This window comes from Schistocerca americana, chromosome 1 (genome assembly GCF_021461395.2).
Source record: "Schistocerca americana isolate TAMUIC-IGC-003095 chromosome 1, iqSchAmer2.1, whole genome shotgun sequence".
Lineage (NCBI taxonomy): Eukaryota > Metazoa > Arthropoda > Insecta > Orthoptera > Acrididae > Schistocerca > Schistocerca americana.
In genome coordinates, this window is record NC_060119.1 from 19,545,966 (window position 1) to 19,567,054 (window position 21,089).

General features: G+C 45.6%; 1 protein-coding gene across 3 annotated transcripts in view; it reads right to left on the reverse strand.

The window, feature by feature from the left end:
- The window catches only part of LOC124545798 (serine/threonine-protein kinase NLK), a 443,318-nt gene that overhangs the window by 154,546 nt on the left and 267,683 nt on the right, over nucleotides 1–21,089 (reverse strand). For all 3 annotated transcript variants that reach the window (XR_006967642.1, XM_047124747.1, XM_047124758.1), the window contains exon 3: nucleotides 2,591–2,646. Coding sequence is in view for 2 of the 3 variants with exons in the window: in XM_047124747.1 (XP_046980703.1) it covers nucleotides 2,591–2,646 (56 nt within the window). In the remaining variant the exon portion in view is untranslated. The remainder of the gene's footprint in view (nucleotides 1–2,590; nucleotides 2,647–21,089) is intronic.

Genomic DNA, 21,089 nt, shown 5'->3' on the forward strand with positions numbered 1-21,089 from the left:
TGAAACTTTTTCTCGCTGACGTCTCAAAACAATGAAAGGGAAAAAAAAGACCTCGTCGCTTACTGGATTTTCGCTTTTCGTGTGGTAAAAAAACTGCCACATGCAGCTTGAAGTTTCAATTTATTACTTATCTAGTAACGGGGTATTCGCAACGCATTTCGCAGGCAGTATCAACATTCCGCGCTCCGCGTGAGAAGCTGCCGCAGCGTCCGTGACGTTCTAATGTATTATTTTTTTTACAACTAATTCACAGCACATTTCGCAGACAGTGGGCACATATACGACTGATTTATCTGCAAAATTAGATCATTGTACAGTATACAGTTCAGGAGATGCAATGTCATAAATATTAAGCTGCGTGGAAATGAAATTGCTGGTTAAAATTTCCTAGACATACAGGCCAAATGTGTGTACAAAAACGCGTGAAATGTGTTAAATATGTTTTACATGTCTTATGTGAGAAAAGCCACTGGTAAAAACCTCATACTAAACCTCTGCAACTATTTCAATCAGATTTGGTACACATCTAGAAAGAAATATCGTATCTCTTACTGGGACGATTGTGGTGACGTGGAAAGAGAAGGGAGGACGAAGAGATGGGAACACAGCGAGGGCGATGAAGGAGACAGGCAGAGGTAGGACGAGGAGGAGGAGGAACCGGAGACAGAGAGAGAGAGAGATGGGAGAGAGATGTGCTGGAAGAGATGAACGGACGGAGAGGCAGGAGCAAATAGGCAACAAAAAAGAGCAGAAGATCGACAGAGAGAGGCGAGAGTTCGAGACGGACACAGAAAGGAAAGGGCAGGAGGAGACGAAATGAGAAGCGGAGGCAGGACGTGGACAGAGAGCGCCCGGAGGAGGAGATGCGCTAACGACTGGAATAAAAAAGTACGCGGGCAATGGCGGCTTTCACAGCGAGCAAAGAAACTGAGAAATTGATGTCCTTCCACGTGGACTCACGATTGTAGCACGCATCCACCGGGCCAGGGATTTTGTTGAGCTTTCCATGATTATAGAGCGCACTTTCGTATAACATACGCTGCTCTGTAACGACGCTCTACCTGACGTTCAAAATTTTATCGAGTGTGAAGAACCCGACGTTGGAGCGGCAGCTGGCGAGAAGCAACGTAAATGCAACTATAAGCTATACCCTCCTCTGGCCAGTATTCCGGCAACTACTTGTACAGCTACAACGGAAGGCTTTTCTTCAGAAAGGAACAACAATAATGATGCTTCCATCGTTCTCGGGTGTACTGCCGGGTCCAAAAGCCGAAGTCTACCATATCAATAATATAATGATGATCATCCTTATGTATTTGTTGGCAGATGAATCGCGTTATAATAAGAAATCGTGATTGAATGAACATTTGTGGATGCATTCGCGGGCGTATTCAAAGGTTATCGCAATGGCGTCATTAAACTTACGAGTGTTGTTTCACATCGGCTAGCCGATTGCGTTACGGTTGTGGTGGTCCATGACAAAAAGCACCAAAACCATACCACGAACTTGACTCAGGCCATTTTCAGACGGACGCGTCTGACTTTATCAGCATGGCGGGAAAAAAACCACGCACACACCACATTAGCACTCAAAAACAGTGGCTGTTCGTACACACTTATTTACGCAACCCGTGCTTCTAACACAGGTACGACCACTGGGACTGTCAACAGAGGCAGTACCTGACACCGAACAGTAGCGGAATGTTCCTGACATGCAACCATGAACAATCATTCTGCAATCGCTTCAGGAAATTTTTAAGCTGACTATGGAAGTATAAATCGCAATGTAGGGACAGAGGTGTCACGATTAGTTGTAGTAGTACGCAGATTATACCACGTGGCGAATGCACCACTATGTTTCTCATTAGGCGAATAATTGGGGTGAAAGGATAGGAAACAGGTTGGAAAAGAGGCCGGAGGGAAATTTGCAGGCGCACGAGGCACTGAAGCTGTGCGACGGTCAGAGCTGAAAATCTGTGCACGAACGGGACTCGAACCCAGATGCTCCGCTTTTCTACAGCGGTTGCCTTAACCGCCTCCCTGACACGTTTTCCGCCAGACCCAAACTCCCAACCTGTCGCTCTCCGCACCTACGCATTAACTCCCCGATTACCGTAGGAGTTGGGACGTCGATTGTGCATCCGCAGTACAACTTTTTCATCAAACAGCTCTCACGCCCATAGACTTGTAGATTTAAGACCTGTCGTACCTACGTTTACCGTCACGGCCGTCCCTTTGCGATGAGACACGACTGGCTGCAGCGACACACATGTTTAGCGGAAAGCTAGCGAGCAAAGAACAGGAGGCAGCTGGGACCGCTTTTACCAGAGTACTGCCGCCGGCTGCTGAGTGATCCACGGCCAGCTGCTACCGGAAGCACCGAACGTCTAGCTACACTCCAAATCAAACTTCTCTACTGGCCAACTGCAGCCGGTGGACAGTGTATCGATCAAAGTGTCATCGCCAGTCAGAGGACGAGCAGTGGACTACGCAATCCGCGTCGGGGAAGCAACCGGGAAGCCGTCGCGGTGCAGGAACACAGCCCGCGGCTACTCACCGCGGCAGCAGGCGCAGCCATTGCAAAGGATACATTTCCTGGAAGAAGTCCAGGTGCGGCGGCTGGAGGATGTCCAACGCGGACAGCACCTGCAACAAGCCAACAAAAGGCGGCATCAGTACAATACAAGGCGGCCAGGCCCCACTGCCACAACTACGTCCTTTCTGGGAAACGAATGGTGCCTTTTTCACACAGGAAGAATACACTGAAAGAAATGCACTGTCAAAATTTTAGCTGCCAAAGCACACTGCAAATAATTTTAAAAAATGTTACAGTTATCCATTTTTGTCGCACGAAGAACCGTTTATACCAGCGCTTCGTACTACCCTTTCTTCCTAGCCGCGAATCGGCGAGTTTTAAAAACTTACACCGTACCAAAATTGTATCAAAGCATTAACTTTTTGAATGTCTTGCGCAGTTTACATAGTCAGCTGAACTGCTCAAGTTTTAACTGAAACATAAGTGACTTACAGAGAAAACAAAATCGAGGCAGTGTCTGATGTCATTCCACAGATGTTTTCCGTCAATCGGAGCTTTAATTTAATTATTATGGATATTAAATGAGCTGCAAATCGGAGCGAATGGTAACTGTTAACAACTAACAACTGTGTCAGACAAATCATCAAGTGAAATTGGCTTTCAAATTACGGTCGCGCTGTTCCGCGTTATCTGTTAACCAAAGCGCCGTCAATCTAAGGTACGTGCCTGCAGGGCCACAGCTGGACAAACTTTTGTAACGGCACCAGAGCCTTCTCAGCCCACAGCAGTCAATTACGACAAAAATTGATTCTTCAGAACCTTGTTTTAAACGTCAGCTTTAAATAAATGCTGCCTGAACTGTCAATTTACTGACTGAATGTACTGTATTTGAATAGATACAAACATCAGCTCATACCATTAATAACAAATTAATAATAATAATAATAATAATAATAATAATACACCAGCTATAATAATAATAAACCATACATAACGTCTGAGAAAGGAAAGATAATAATAATAATAACAATAATAAATTAATAATAATTACTCAAATAAACAAGCCTAACTTTTAGTAAGAAATCTTTACAGCTTGGAAACCTTCGCAGCATACTTCGTTATCTTGATTTGAAAAGTCTCGTTCAGACTTTCAATATCAGCTGTAGATGGAACCGTCAATCATCTACTCTTGCAATGAATGAAGTTATCCACTACATCGCTGAAGCTCATTTTAGATGTAAATTAATGCTATATTGATAACGGTGCTAGATGATTTAATCCTCTCTCACCACAAGCAAGTAACTGGTAGGGTAATAAAAATCCCGAGTTCGAGAAATACGGATTGTAACTTCAACTTATAAATTTCATTTAGAAGGAGCCCTTTGTTTTTTGTTTCGTCAAATCTGGAAACGCAGCGGCACGGACTGACTTAACATTAGTATTTCTTTGACAAGATTATTACTAAGATCATCAGGATAAGTTCTAAATAATTTCTTAGTCGTATCACGATGATCCAAATTTGTGCTGGAGGCATGAATTAAAAAAACGCCTTCAGTCACAACTTTTAGTGTTTTATTACGTACACGATGCACTTCGGACCCTGTGGCTCCATCATCAGGTGTAATTTGTCTTAATACATCATTTATTTTTTCTCTTGAATGAGGTGGAATGCATATTTCTGTCACGAAAGGGTCTGATGTTAGGTTATGAATTTCGTAAGACAAAAGCGGAAAATATGTGCGAAATAGTGGAAAAGATGAACAGTGGTTCCGCTTTTGACTTATGAAATCCACACCCTAACATCAGACCTTTTCGTGACAGGAATATGCATTTCACCCCATTCAAGAGAAAAAATAAATGATGTCTTAAGACAAATTCCACCTGCTGAGGAACCCACAGGGTTCTATTGGGGTTTGCTCGTAACAACTCCATGCTAAATCATTATTTTCATGTTCAAGAAGAATATAGTTCTTTCCACGTCGTTTTCCTGTCGTCAAATCTTTCATGCAATTTACCTAACGTATTTGCGACAGGCTTTTTGGGATAATTCTGAAAGCGTGGCCAACAAGAGGGCTTTTCCTGCTGTTCAATACACATTAACCAATGCCTTTTTACTTCAAATTTGCTTGGAATCTAAGTGATGCTTAGTAAATTTTGTACTTGGTTCGTCTACAACTGTTGAAATATTCGAAGGTCAACGTCCCTACCGCTGTTATTAAACGGATACGGCCATTGCCCAGGAACAGTTGGATTCTGCACAGTCGGACTTTGGTCCGCTTACCTCTCCTTCATCAGGCGGCATCAGATGCTGTTAATTTAGGTGTTTGCTGAGAGCAAGTTTCCGTTTCTGCGTATGTTGAAGTGTTACAAATGGCGATGGTTTATCTTTTGGCACAAAATAGCTACCAATTAGTTTTTTCAACTTTCTCTAGCTCTTTCGCAAACTTTTAATCGCGTTTACGTGGAAAACCCAACATTATCCTGGAAAAAGATGATTAAAGTACCTACTAAAACACGTCTACAGGAATAAGAAAAGCTTCAAATAACACTGAAAGTAGTGGTACTAAATTATTTTTTAAAATTTTGTAACCTACCTCAAATAAAACAATACAGTGTACCTGCAGGAGCAATGATGGCTAATTTTCACGAAAACGTCTCGCGCACTGCCGTCACCGCCAGTATTAACTGATGCGCAGCACTTAAACCTGTCAACACGCCGCGTGTAGAACGCCAGGCGGGCGCAAACACAACGGTCGACACTACTGTCTGCCCACGCCGTTTCTATGAGAACTGCCAAGTCCCATTCCTGTAGGCCCATTTCCAGTGGTATTTAATCTCTAGAAAATTATGATTATCTGTCGCTGACAAACGTGCCAAACGCTACGTGTGGGTATTAATCGAACGGACGGTCGTGCTTGTACGATAGCCCAGCATAGATAAGTTCAGCAAAAATTTTAGTCTAACAAAAATACGTAGTTCTAATTGCCCCCCTCACTTTCTTTTATTCCACAAAAACAGTAACAAAAATGGCTAGCTTACAATGAAATGACGTAAATAAGGTGACAGATAATTGCAGTCATAAATTACAGCATTCAAAGAATAAGAAATGATATTAAGTCTTTAGCAGCAGCACACATATAGCACCTTCAGCTGGCGGCAGTTCAGCACGCACATTTTCTTCTTCTGCACCCTGAGGTTCCTCATCATCATTTCCCAGACCCAAATTAATCATTGAGTAAATCCTTGATGTGTGTTCCTTCCAGGGTAGATTACGTGGACAGAAGAGCAGTCCCGAACAGCGACATTACAAAGTCCTTCACTGTCTTCTTATTTTTTGCCAATAACAGCCTCCTAAACGCATCCTTAGGGAGTTCAAGATCTTCCTTTATAACAGACACCAGATGTTTGCCGTCATATTCTTGTATATGCTGTACTACTGATGTATGTGTCATGTGTGACTTGCAGGTGAGGTTAGGGCCGAGAATGTGACACAACCCATCCCCTCTCCACGAGGAATCCAGTTCCTAACCCATACCCATTCTGTTGAATACAATTCGGAGCATGTTACCATATTTCTTATTGTGATTCTGATACTTAAGTGTTTTCTCGAATTCATTTTCCATATACATCTTGTATTCAATATGTCCATCCCTCCCAGTATTGTTAAAAATGTAGCTTGTATATTTGCCCATTAACCAAATCACTGCGTTATTTTTTGCCTGAGGGTAGTGAGCCGTGGCTGACTAGTGTTATGCTTTGCATTAAACCTTGGTTGCTATTCTGTCATTAGTCTCCCGCGGTTATCGCCATTATGCTAAATAAATAAATAAATGTGGTGTGACTAGGACCTCCCGTCGGGTAGACCGTTCGCCGGGTGCAAGTACTTCGATTTCACGCCACTTCGGCGACTTGCACATCGATGGGGACGAAATAATGATTACTATCTTTGGCCTCGCGCTTTTGAAAAGATGTTATGTGTACATGTGTCCGGAAACGCTTAATTTCCATGTTAGAGCTCATTTTAGTTTCGACAGTATGTACTGTACTTCCTCGATTCACCGCCAGTTGGCCCAATTGAAGGAAGGTAATGTTGACTTCGGTGCTTGTGTTGACATGCGACTCATTGCTCTACAGTACTAGCATCGAGCACATCAGTACGTAGCATCAACAGATTAGTGTTCATCACGAACATGGTTTTGCAGTCAGTGCAATGTTTACAAATGCGGGTTTGGCAGATGCACATTTGATGTATGGATTAGCACGGGGCAACAGCCGTGGCGCGGTACGTTTGTATCGAGACAGATTTCCAGAACGAAGGTGTCCCGACAGGAAGACGTTCGAAGCAATTGATCGGCGTCTTAGGGAGCACGGAACATTCCAGCCTATGACTCGCGACTGGGGAAGACCTAGAACGACGAGGACACCTGCAATGGATAACCCTAATGTCAGCGTCAGAGAAGTTGCTGTTGTACAAGGTAACGTTGACCACGTCACTGTATGGAGAGTGCTACGGGAGAACCAGTTGTTTCCGTACCATGCACAGCGTGTGCAGGCACTATCAGCAGCTGATTGGCCTCCACGGGTACACTTCTGCGAATGGTTCATCAACAATGTGTCAATCCTCATTTCAGTGCAAATGTTCTCTTTACGGATGAGGCTTCATTCCAACGTGCTCAAATTGTAATCAACATGTGTGGGCTGACGAGAATCCGCACGCAATTGTGCAATCACGTCATCAACACTGATTTTCTGAGAACGTTTGGGCAGGCATTGTTGGTGATGTCTTGTTGGACCCCATGTTCTTCCACCTACGCTCAATGGAGCACGTTATCATGATGTCATACGGGATACTCTACCTGTGCGCTGCTAGAACATGTGCCTTTACAAGTACGACACAACATGTGGTTCATGCACGGATGGAGCTCCTGCACATTTCAGTTGAAGTGTTCGTACGCTTCTCAACAACAGATTCGGTGACCGATGTATTGGTAGAGGCGGACCAATTCCGTGGCCTCCACGCTCTCCTGACCTCAACCCTCTTGACTTTCGTTTATGGGGGCATTTGAAAGCTCTTGTCTACGCAACCCCGGTACCAAATGTAGAGACTCTTCGTACTCGTATTGTGGACGGCTGTGATAGCCATTCTCCAGGGCTGCATCAGCGCATCAGGGATTCCGTGCGTCGGAGGGTGGATGTATGTATCCTCGCTAACGGAGGACATTTTGAACATTTCTTGTAACAAAGTGTTTGAAGTCACGCTGGTACGTTCTGTTGCTGTGTTTCCATTCCATGATCAATGTGATTTGAAGAGAAGTAATAAAATGAGCTCTAACATGGAAAGTAAGCGTTTCCGGACACGTGTGCACATATTTTCTCTCTTTGTGTGTGAGGAATGTTTCCTGAAAGCTCGGCCGTACCTTTTTGTAACACCCTGTAGTTTCCGGCTGTGCCGAGTGCGGGCAGTTGGTCGGTTGGCGTGGAGCAGCGAGGTAGTCTCCGTGGCGCGTCTCTGGCCGGGGCCGCTGGCGGCGTCCACACGCGGTCGAGTGTGAGCGGCTGTTCCCACTGCTACGAGGTCCGTGGCTCACTGATCCCGGACACGAAAGTTGAGTCTTTACTTAATCTACCAGCCAGCCCTAACTGTTCACATTGTGTCGTTTGAATTTCGTTGTGGGCTGTTGGGACATTCCCGCTAGCAACAACGTGTGTTTTCAAGTTGACGAAATTCTAGCCGCCCTGCTGTAGAGTTTAACACGATTATTTTTGAATTGAAGTGCACCAGCGAAATTTTCTGCCTCGTGGCCGTTAACGTTCCGGTTACCAGCCCTGGACGTTGACGTGGCAGTGTATTTTCCTCGTCGTGTTGTGACTGTCCACCAGGGCGTGTAGCTTGACAGCTGAATGTGTAATTCGTTGTGGGCGCCGATACCTTCTGCGTTGTTCCACTGAACTCCCTGTTGTGTGCTGGTCGGGTGTAGCAGAAGTTATCGTGCCGCTTGGTCCGCTGACGTCTGTCGGTCGGGTTGCCGTCGGATTAAAGAATTGTGGGCCGACTGCCTGTCTCACCTAAGCGAGCGTTAGTGTTCCAGGCCGACCCTTGGGAACTTGTTGAGCGCCGTTTGATGTCCTGCCATTTCTTATTTGTCCTTGTTGTTTATGTATGGCTTCTAGCTGATTTTAAATTAAAGTTGTTTTGCCCTTAAGTAGTAAGATTGATTGTACCTTCAGCCACATTTAAAGAAATTTTAGGATAATGCCTTCTGCCTTTTAAAATTCAAATTCCTGTTTAGAACCTTAAGTTATTGACCTTGAGCTGATTTTAGGTTAAAGTTATTTTGCCCTTAGGGCATGAGATTGTTTAGGCCTTTAGAGAATTAGCAGTCTAGTTAAAAGTTTATTAACTCTCTACAGTAAATTGTTCATTTCTCAGGATGGATGGGACGTGTGACTGCTGTGTACGGACGCAGGAGGAGCTGGCCACTGTTCGCGAACAGCTGAGCGTGTTGATGGCCGCGGTCAGCCGTCTTCAGGCTGCTGCCTCTGAGTGTAGCGGCAGTGGGAAGTCTGGTGCGTCGCATGGTACACCCCAGGTGTTACATGCTTCACCCACTGTCCCTGCTGACGAGACATCTTCCCGGGTACAGGGCGCGGTTGGGCCACCCTCTCCCCAAGGGGAGTGGCGGGTACAGCGGCGTCCGCGGCGCACGAGGCGGAGGGTCAATGTGGAGGCTGGCCGTGTGGCATCGCCCGCTCTGCCTGTGAGTGGAAATGTGGCCGCTCCTTCAGCAAGGTCCGAGCAGGCACACGGGGGCAGGGGTTTATTAGTGATTGGGAGCTCCAATGTTAGGCGGGTGATGGAGCCCCTTAGGGAAATAGCGGAAAGGTCCGGGAAGAAGGCCAGTGTTCACTCTGTCTGCTTGCCGGAGGATCTCATCCGAGATGTGGAGGAGGCCCTGCCGGCGGCGATAGAGAGCACTGGGTGCACCCGACTGCAAATTGTTGCTCATGTCGGCACCAATGACTCCTGCCGTCTGGGTTCAGAGGTCATCCTCAGTTCATACAGGCGGTTGGCGGAGTTGGTGAAGGCGGAAAGCCTCGCTGGCGGGGTGGAATCATAGCTAACTATTTGTAGTATCGTTCCCAGAACCGATCGCGGTCCTCTGGTTTGGACCCGAGTGGAAGGCTTAAACCAGAGGCTCAGACGATTTTGCGGAGATCTGGGGCCCAAATGTCTCGATCTCCGCTATCAGGTGGAGAAATGTAGGGTCCCCCTGAACAGGTCAGGCGCGCACTACACGGAGGAAGAGGCTACAAGGGTAGCGGAGTACGTGTGGAGTGCACATGTGGGTTTTTTACGTTAGAGAATTCCCTCCCTAGGCCCGACAAGACGCCTCCAGAGACACGACAAGGTGATGGTGGTAGTAGTAGAAATAGGCAAAACGCAACAGGGAATAACAATATTAATGTGCTAATAGTAAACTGCAGGAGCGTCTATAGAATGGTCCGAAAACTGCTCTCATTAATAAACGCTCGCAACGCCCATATAGTACTAGGGACAGAAAATTGGCTGAAACCAGATCCAAACAGTAATGAAATTCTAAACTCAGATTGGAATGTATACCGCAGAGACAGGCTGGACAGTGAAGGGGGAGGCGTGTTTATAGCGATAAGAAGTGCGATAGTATCGAAGGAAATTGACGGAGATCCGATATGTGAAATAATTTGGGTGAAGGTCACGGTTAAAGCAGGCTCAAACATGGTAATTGGCTGTCTCTATAGGGCCCCTGGCTCAGCAGCTGTTGTGGCTGAGCACCTGAAGGGAAATTTGGAAAATATTTCGAGTACGTTTCCCGACCATGTTATAGTTCTGGGTGGAGATTTTAATTTGCCGGATATAGACTGGGAGACTCAAACGTTTATAACGGGTGGCAGGGACAAGGAATCCATGGGAAAATTTTTTAAGTGCTTTATCTGAAACCTACCTTGAGCAGTTGAATCTCGTGAAATTTTTTTAAGTGCTTTATCTGAAAACTACCTTGAGCAGTTAAACAGAGAACCGACTCGTGGCGATAACATATTAGACCTTCTGGTGACAAACAGACCCGAACTATTTGAAACAGTTAACGCAGAACAGGGAATCAGTGATCATAAAGCGGTTACTGCATCGATGATTTCAGCTGTAAATAGAAATATTAAAAAAGGTAGAAAGATTTTTCTGTTTAGCAAAAGTGACAAAAAGCAGATTACAGAGTACCTGACGGCTCAACACAAAAGTTTTGTCTCAAGTACAGATAGTGTTGAGGATCAGTGGACAAAGTTCAAAACCATCGTACAATATGCGTTAAATGAGTATGTGCCAAGCAAGATCGTAAGAGATGGAAAAGAGCCACCGTGGTAGAACAACCGAGTTAGAAAACTCGCTGCGGAAGCAAAGGGAACTTCACAGCAAACATAAACATAGCCAACGCCTTGCAGACAAACAAAAATTACGCGAAGCGAAATGTAGTGTGAGGAGGGCTATGCGAGAGGCGTTCAATGAATTCGAAAGTAAAGTTCTATGTACTGACTTGGCAGAAAATTCTAAGAAATTTTGGTCTTATGTCAAAGCGGTAGGTGGATCAAAACAAAATGTCCAGACACTCTGTGACCAAAATGGTACTGAAACGGAGGATGACAGACTAAAGGCCGAAATACTAAATTTCTTTTTCCAAAGCTGTTTCACAGAGGAAGACTGCACTGTAGTTCTTTCTCTAGATTGTCGCACGGATGACAAAATGGTAGATATTGAAATAGATGACTGAGGGATAGAAACACAAATAAAATCGCTCATAAGAGGAAAGGCCGCTGAACCTGATGGGATACCAGTTAGATTTTACACACAGTACGCGAAGGAACTTGGCCCCCTTCTTGCAGCGGAGTACCGTAGGTCTCTAGAAGAGCGTAGCGTTCCAAAAGATTGGAAAAGGGCACAGGTCATCCCTGTTTTCAAGAAGGGACGTCGAACAGATGTGCAGAATTATAGACCTATATCTTTTAACGTCGATGAGTTTTAGAATTTTGAAACACGTATTATGTTCGAGTATAATGACTTTTCTGGAGACTTGAAATCTACTCTGTAGGAATCAGCATGGGTTTCGAAAAAGACGATCGTGTGAAACCCAGCTCGCGCTATTCGTCCGCAAGACTCAGAGGCCCATGGAAACGGGGAACAGAGGGCCATAGACACGGGTTCCCAGGTAGATGCCGTGTTTCTTGACTTCCGCAAGGTGATTGATACAGTTCCCCACAGTCGTTTAAGGAACAAAGTAAGAGCATATGGACTATCAGACCAATTGTGCGAATGAATTGAAGAGTTCCTAGAAAACATAACGCAGCATGTCATTCTCAATGGAGAGAAGTCTTCTGAAGTAAGAGTGATTTCAAGTGTGCCGCAGGGGAGTGCCTTAGGACCGTTGCTATTCAAAATATATATGAATGACCTTGTGGATGACATCGGAAGTTCACTGAGGCTTTTTGCGGATGATGCTGTAGTATATAGAGAGGTTGTAACAATGGAAAATTGTACTGAAATGCAGGAGGATCTGCAGCGAATTGACGCATGGTGCATGGAATGGCAATTGAATCTCAATGTAGACAAGTGTAATGTGCTGTGAATACAAAGAAAGAAAGATCCCTTATCATTTAGCTGCAATATACCAGGTCAGCAACTGGAAGCAGTTAATTCCATAAATTATCTGGGAGTAGGCATTAGGAGTGATTTAAAATGGAATGAACATATAAAGTTGATCGTCGGTAAAGCAGATGCCAGACTGAGATTCATTGGAAGAATCCTAAGGAAATGCAATCCGAAAACAAAGGAAGTAGGTTACAGTAGACTTGTTCGCCCACTGCTTGAATATTGCTCACCAGTGTGGGATCCGTACCAGGTGGGGTTGATAGAAGAGAGAGAGAAGATCCAACGGAGAGCAGCGCGCTTCGTTACAGGATCATTTAGTAATCGCGAAAGCGTTACGGAGATGATAAACTCCAGTGGAAGACTCTGCAAGAGAGACGCTCAGTAGCTCAGTACGGGCTTGTGTTGAAGTTTCGAGAACATACCTTCACCGAGGAGTCAAGCAGTATATTGCTCCCTCCTATGTATATCTCGCGGAGAGGCCATGAGGATAAAATCAGAAAGATTAGAGCCAAAGAGGTATACCGACAATCTTTCTTTCCACGAACAATACGAGACTAGAATAGTAGGGAGAACAGATAGAGGTACTCAAAGCACCCTCCGCCACACACCGTCAGGTGGCTTGCGGAGTATGGATGTAGATGTGTAGGTGTAGATGAAATGTTTTAAGATGAGGCCTTCTGCCTTTTAAAATTCTTGATTTTGAGTCGTAAGTGATTGGCCTTCAGCTGGTTTTAAATTAAAGATGTTTTGCCCTTGCCCTTGAGGCGTGAGATTGAATGGCGCATTTAGCCGGGTATTAAATTCTAAAGTTAATGTTTGGCTTCCTCTGTTTTTAATGTTTTCTTTACTCTTGTAACGTTTGTCAAATGAATAAAGTAGTAGTACGTTAGAGTGCAACTGACAGCCACTCATTTTGGCCCCTTTCCACAAATTAAACAATCTGTCCTGTCCTGTCCTGTCCTACGGGTATAGCAGGGGATCTCAGGTAGTAACTTCCTTCTGGTCTGAAGAAAATGTTAATCGGTACATTGTTTGCTGAAGTTATTTGGGCAATTTTCTTCCTGGTTCACCTCCAATTAATAATCCGATGTCCACATGTGTAACGATGAGGCACACTATGAACGAGGTTGCATTTGCTGCAGGGGTTAAACCGATGGCAGAGAGGCGCTCATTTGTGCACATGATGTTACTGACTACCTTGTACCATGCTGTTCTCACGTCACACCAAAGAACATCACTACTGATGTTTTTCTACACCACATTCCATCCTATTCGAGCATATTTAGTTTCTATGTTATTTTTCCTTTCACGTTTCCGTCTTCCAGCTAAAATCGCCTTTGCTGTAACGTTTTTGATGTTTAAAAGCTTTTTGCTGAGATAGCTCAGTTTAAGATAATACTCTCTAATATATATTTATCGGCGGCTCTACACTTCCTGGCCTAACAATATCGTATAGGTTTGCTCTGTTGCATCCTGGATCGTTACACATTATGCTCCATGTTCGTTTGACATACAGTGCCATCGGTTTAGACTTTATGTCGGTCAGTCCCATTCCTCCATTCCTTGGATCCAAATCTGCTGTCTTCACCGGCACTCGGAACAATTCCCCTTTCCACGAAAACTTTGCTAAGATGGACATGATAGTCTTCACCACCATTGATGGAATGGTGAGAACCTGTGCTCTGTAGTAGGCCTTGGATAAAATATACGTGTTGATAAACAGTATTCTCTGGAACTGGTCTATGCTACGTTGACAGTTTTCAATCAAAGCTCTCTTGATTTTTCTTGCCACCTCTCGCCAATTTATTGCTATCATTTTTAAAAGGGAAGTTGCCAATGCTATTCCAAGAGCTTTGTGTACCTTAACATCGTTCGCCCACTCAATGCGCAAGTTAGCAAGCCGCTTTATATTTAGAAATTTACTTTTGTTTTCATTTACCTTCGCACCTGATGCGGAACAATATTTTGCAAGTACCGTCTTTAGTCCTGTGGCATCTGCTTGGTCTCTGATGATTACGCCTACATCGTCCGCGTAAGCACACGGGCTTTGATCCTTGAATGGTAATGCCTGTCAGCCTGCGCTTTGGCTGTCTCAGGAAAAAGTTCCAGCGATATAATAAACAGCAGCATGGATAAGGGGCTTCCTTGCGTAACACCCTTTTTATTTCAATTTGTTTGGGAGTTGACAGTTAACGGAGATTTTTGCAGTAACACCCATTTTCATGTTCTCGATGATGTCTATGGTTTTTGGCAGAAGTACATTCGGCGCACTGTCTCTATCAGGTATTTGTGATTAATTTAATCAAATGCCTTACGGAAGTCTTGTCTGCGTTAGTGCAATGACATCGCGATACAAAGCCGCAGTTTATAAAATCGTCCTTCTAAAAGCACAAACTTGGTGCATGCCGTCTGCTACAGAAAAATTTCAGGGTAGGTTTCGACATGTCGGATTGGACAGTTCCCGTGTAAGAAAGGTTTATTCTTAAGCTCTCATGGCGACTACTTCCGATCAATGGTGCCCGTACGGTAATTTGTATGGGAGGGGGGTGTGGCTAGACCTGGGGGCAAGGCGTATTTTTTATATTTTGGAAGACGAATGGCGACTTAAGTAGGCAAAAAAATTTAGGATCCGACCATGTTAAAAACCTTGTAATACTGGCTTTTCAATCGTTTTCTCGAAAGAAAAGACCTGAGTACACTAATTTTTTCCCCCTCAATGAGAGCTAGGGGAACACTAGGTAATGCGGAGTTTTGATCATCAGGACACGTGTATCTCACGTCTTCCTACTGCGAGGTGCTACAGACTATGGGGCGGATATATGTGCGACCGAGTGGGGCTGCGCAGTGCGCCCGTTTCACGAAGAGCAGGTCAAATCACCACCTTCTCCATTCGAAAAACGTCTGAAGTAACTAATAGTTTCGAAACACTACAACACAACTTAGTGATTCTGCTGGTTTGTACATAATTTGAATGTAGTGGGACGCATATGCCTGGGAAAACTCCATAGCATGCAGAAGACGTTGCTGTGTAGTATGTCACGGCCATCTTCAAATGTTCCGTTCAAAACTTGTGTGCGAGATTTCATGTTTTTCACTGTCTCTCCCGATAAATAAGTTTTGGTACTGATTGTTTATAGTTTCTCTAAAATTTATATTCTGATAAAACCATTTTAAAATGAAAAATTTAACTCTGAAAATCCTAGGTTCACACGAAGACATGAATCGAGTTAGGTTGGTGATCTGGTACGGCTCGCTATTTAATTTTTTTTGTTTTTTGAAAGTTCCCGCCTTCTCAGTACTCGATATCGGATTGGAGTCTCTGGTCGGCGCATAAGTATCTCTGGCGAGTTGGCTTCAGAGGGCAGTAGGGTGCTGCTGTAGGTGAGCTCTGGACTGTGCGTGAGGAGAGACGTAGGGCGAGGCCTCTCGGTGTGAGGGCCCCGCAGAAGCAGAAGCAGTCGGCCGGGGCGGAGCGCTGTGGGCTGCAAGATCCCACCTAGTGTGTTGTCGAGGGCCGGCGGCGCTCATCCTGTGGTCATTCACGGGCTGAGTAGCGATTTCTTGGTTCTGCCCTTGGATTCCGACGAAGAGTTACGGCACGTCTGGTGTGTGAGGTGAACACAAGAGTTCTAGAAACGTGCACGCTGGGGGCGTTGATATCGGCACTGTCATCTGTTCAGCTGCTTTACAGTAAATGACTGTTTTGGATCGAAGGCGGACCCAAGTGAGACGCCGAGTCATTGCTTGTCTTATTAGGAAACCTAAGTCGGCCCCCAGAGTGTTAAACCCTGTTATCCACAGTTAGAACGAGTAATTTGAGACTCTAGCAGTGTCGATGAGTGAACTTTGGAGGTACTTTTAAGTGCTTGTAGTGACTGTGGAGCTTTTGAGCCGGACGCTTATGAATCGTCTTAATTGCAGTTCATTTCTTATGGTATTTTACGGTGTTACTTGTCGTGGCGAAATTACCGATAGTATTTTCGTAATTTAGCTTGGGGCGTCATTCTGTGGCTTAGTGTGGCCATCCTAAGAGATTAAAGCCCCAGATATTTTCTTACTGCTTTGCTGAGGTTGCCTTGCAACAGTTGTTGATTAGCCTCTTGTCTGCCCCACCGTACTGCTGTTTGGTGCGGTGTAGTCGAAGTGTACAGTAGTACCGCGTCTACTCCCTCGCCCGTTTTAAGATTTGCGAGCCGCATTCACATCGACGTATAGTCCCAGTATGCGATTTGTGTAAGTTGATTGCGTCCTGTTAACGTTTTGCGTAGCGTAGAAAATCTTTCCCGTGTCGCGTGTGGTGCTCGAGGACGGCAATGTGCACAACAGCGCATGACCACGACGAAATCGAATGATATGTATTGTATATTTTTAATCACTGAGATACAGAGTTGATTTGTGTGTTTTTTATTTATTCTGAAAGGAAAAGATTACATACCTGGTTAATTATAACATCTAAGCTTAATTGTCGTAGTTCGTTCCGTGTAGTACGCGTCAGACGTAGGGAGGATTATGGTGCACAGTGTTTAAAAGGAAGGAAAATAATTTCTGATACGGTGCGCGTCGTAGAGGCTACGGGGTTTGAGTGTACGTTGATAGTAATCACATTTTATTGCATTTAAGTTGTTTTAATTAAAACTTTGCTATCAATATTTTATTGCCTTTAGAGATCACAGGTGATATGTAAGAAAATTTTGGTATTGCCATGTGGCGTCACAATCTTTTATTTAACCTTGCATTATGCAATTTGTATTTCTTTCCTTTGCTTAAAAAGGGATTTTGAGTTTTAAGCGTTGTAAATTGATTCTGAGAGCTGTTCTTCGATCTGTTAAAAACAATACTTCGGGAACTTTCATTAACGAACGATACTGAGGATCTTGCTGTTGATGATAACGAATGTTCACTTGCTTCTTTAAAATCAGGTTAGTGAAGTTGTAAAACTTTAAACGTAAAAAAAGGCTTTTATTGGAGAAACGATGCCTGCCCGTACTCCCCACACATTCCAAGTAGTCAAAGCAACGGCCTTCGGGCGCTGTCTGATGTTTCCCCCGGTACCTATACCAGCTAACGCCTGCGCCGCCATGTCCGTGTCCCATTTCACCGACTTTCAAAATCGGTCAGTTCGAAAGTTTTTTGGTAGTGAAAGTATCATTTATCACAAAGGAAGTTTGCAAATTTTGAGATGGCAGAGTTAGAGCGGCAATGCGTCTCCATTAAATTTTGCGTGAAACTCGAGAAAACCTTTATAGAGGCACGCCACACCGGATGACGCAGGAGGCCAAACTTACGGTGGTTAGTGCTGAAGCCGTACCGGGCGTTACGAACGGTTCACACGGTTTAGATATGGCCGGAAGGAAGTTAAAGGTGACCCTCATTCAGGAGTTCGTTGGGCGTCTATCGACGATGCTAACGTCAGGAATGACTGCCAATCAAAGACTGACTGTCAGAGACATTGCAGAAGAATGTAACATTTCAACTGAATCGTGTCACGAAATCCTGACGCAGCATCTCGGAATGCGTCGTATTGCAGCTATGTTCGTCGCATGGCTCACGAATAAAGATCAGAAAGACGTTCGCCTCGCAATCTCTGAAGAGGTTTTGGATCGCGCAAATGAGAACGAGATGTTCTTAAGAAAATCGCAACTTGTGATGAGGCGTGGACGCACGGTTATGAAATTGAGACAAAGGTTCCATTTTGACAATGGGTCGGGAAAGGTTTTCCAAGATCAAAGAAAGCTAGTCAGGTGAGGTCAGGTGAGGTCAAATGTCAAAACCGTGCTGATAGTTGTCTTTGACTTTGAAGGATTAGTTCATCACAAAAAAATGGCTCTGAGCACTACGCGACGTAACTTCTGCGGTCATCAGTCCCCTAGAACTTAGAACTACTTAAACCTAAATAACCTAGGGACATCACACACATCCATGTCCGAGGCAGGATTCGAACCTGCGACTGTAGAGGTCGCGCGGTTCCAGACTGTAGCGCCTAGAACCGCTCGGCCACCCCGGCCGGCTTAGTTCCATCACAAATTCGTGCCACAGGGACAAACTGTTAACCGAGGGCACTATTGGAACTTGTTGCGACGCCTGTGAGAAAATGTGAGACAAAAACGGGCTGGAATGTGGCGAGACAATTCGTTGCTCTCGCATCACGATAACGCACCTCCCTGTCGGTGCGTGGCTACTGCACAAGAAACGAAGTCACTGAACAGCCTCACCCCCCGTACTCTCCAGACCTGGTCCCTGTGGACTGCCTTTATCTCCAAAGTTACAATCCCGTCGATAGTACAGAGATTTGCAACGACGGATAAGATAAAAGAAAATTCGGATACATCGCTCCTCGCGATCCAGCGAGAAGCGTACCGAGACTGCTTCGGGAAGTGGAAACAGCGTCGGGAGCGGTCTATCGCTTGTGGAGGAAAATATTTCGAAGGAGACCGTGCGCAGTAAGTAAGAGGTAAGCGTAGTAACATTTTGCGGACAAATTCCGGCATTTTTGAACAGACCACGTGCACATTTTGGGACGGGCCGACATAACAGTGGCGGCAGCCGCCCTGCTGCTCCCGCCGACGGCGCCGGCGCCTCTGCCGCGCTTCCGTGTTATCCGCGGCCACAGACGCCACCGACAGGACAGCACATGCATTGTGAGAACCGGCACGGCTGCTTCGTTCTTTCAGGAGGACGTCTCCCTTTTCTTTTCAACGTTTCTAATAACAACACAGTAATTTATATTGTGCAGTATTTACAAAATCACCAGAAAGGCGAAGAACGTCAGGGCAACAGCCGTGAATTACTTAAAAATACAACAACATCCGAGTCGATGTTAAAAGCATGAAAAACAGTGATGCCTTAGCGAAACTATTAAATAAGTTGCAAGGCGAAAAGGGGGCAGCCAGGCTGTCGTCAGTAAACATTGGCCGTGGGCCACGATAGCGGACGGTAGTCTTCTGAAAACGAGTCCGTGCCTCGGAAACATCGCACCGGATGACACCGCAATACGGGCAAACACTTGCTGCTTTCCAGCTGTTGCACCAGCGGAACCACAATACACATTCCTGACACTGTCAGTTTGTCGGTCGGTCGATTTGAGGAAGTGGACCAGACAGCGACGCCATCGGTTCCACAGGACTGGAGAAGTAAGAGGAAAGGAGGAAGTCGGCCGTGCCCTTTCAAGTTAACCATCCCAGCATTTGCCTGAAGCGATTTAGTGAAATCCCGGAAAACCTAAATTAGGATGGCTGAGCCGCCGTCGTCCGGAATGCGAGCTGCGTGCGCTGACCGGTGCGCCGCCTCGCTCGATGTCACTTTGCGGGCGGTCTGCTGTGTGTGGTAACTGAACCGACCTTCCCAAGTCGACGTTCGCTAGAGTTGCATTATACTGGATGACCGGTTTCGACAGAGCTACGCTTTCGTCGTCGGATTTTACGCTTTAATTTTAACAACATACTGTCCACCGCAACACTGACGGACAATACGTTGTACAAATTTTAAAGCACAGCCCTGTCGGAACCGGTCATTCAGTATAATGCTATTCTAGCGGATTTCGACTTGGCAAGTTTCCTTCAGCACGAGGTGGTGTTCTGCGTAAGCCGCGCAGTTACACTGTGAACGTACAAGTTCTGGACAGCTAACACTGGCATTCCTCGACTGGATTTCGTCCCGTGGCAAACGCCCGACAGCGACACTCGACGCCCTCGCTGGACTACTGTGCGTCCGCCTCTCGAACCGCACCCTGCAATCTTTCCGCGAGCAACAGCCAACTCTGTAGTCGGCCGCCCCTTTCACCTAACTCCCCCGGAAGGCCTTAGGTCAGCACGCTTCCGTCAGCCAAATAACCGACGTCTCAAAGGTTTCCATTTGGTTCGAGAATTGAAGTTGCCGCAACGTTAGTGTATTCTTATTTAAATAAATCCCACTGTGAACAGTGAACAAGAATGTGATTAGCGTACGTGCCTATGAATTTGGACGGTATGTGTTCGTCCTCTGTGCAGCCTGTACGGTTTTTAAGGATATCTGACGATGAAAAAGCGCCCAACACTTACCTTTCTGCGAACTATGTGTGACACGATCGTCAAAGAACACACGGACGCCCGGTGTTAAGAATAAGAGATGGTGCGTGTTCACAGTAATTTAATTCCATCCGACAAACTTTAAGCCTTACTACATGAGCAACGGGTCTCTATGTGTAATCTGAATCTTCATACTACGTAATACAAGCAAAGCTTTTTGTGATAAATAAACAGAAGGCGAAAAGAGTGAAACACATTCATAGGCACGCAAGCGGATCACATCTCGTAACGTAACAATACATGTTTCGCGACCGCTTTCGATTCTGTTGACAAAGGGGGGAACAAATATTGCAAGAAACAGTGTCTGTCCACCTCACGTACATCTGCAGTTGCGACTTCTTCGTGTTCTCCGCGGGCGTGACGTGTAGAGTTAAGCTTACACCATTCTACGTACGACATAGACTGTACTCTAAGAGGGAGGCGCAGCTACCTAATCCCGTATACAGGCGCCACTATCCAGTATCGCCCAACACGGGGCCCAAGCCCGTCTAAATCGGGGTCTGGCCTCTCCTTGAAAGACTGACAGCGGGTCAGCGAAAGTGAAGAGAGAAAGCAAATCGTGGAAAAAAGGGTGGATACCTCGCCTCCGGCACCCACTGGACGCGGCCCGCCCAGACTGCTCCATCCACTCTCCAGCGAGCGGCCAGTATGGACGCAGCAGCGCGCGGACCAACGGGGGGAGCTCTCAACAGTTGGCCTCTCCACGTCCGGGGGGGAACACTCTCACGGGAGGCACAGCAGGTGACCTCTGAAAACTTTCAGACTCTACCGTACAAGACCAAGATCCTAAACAGCCTCACCGGAAACGGCCAAT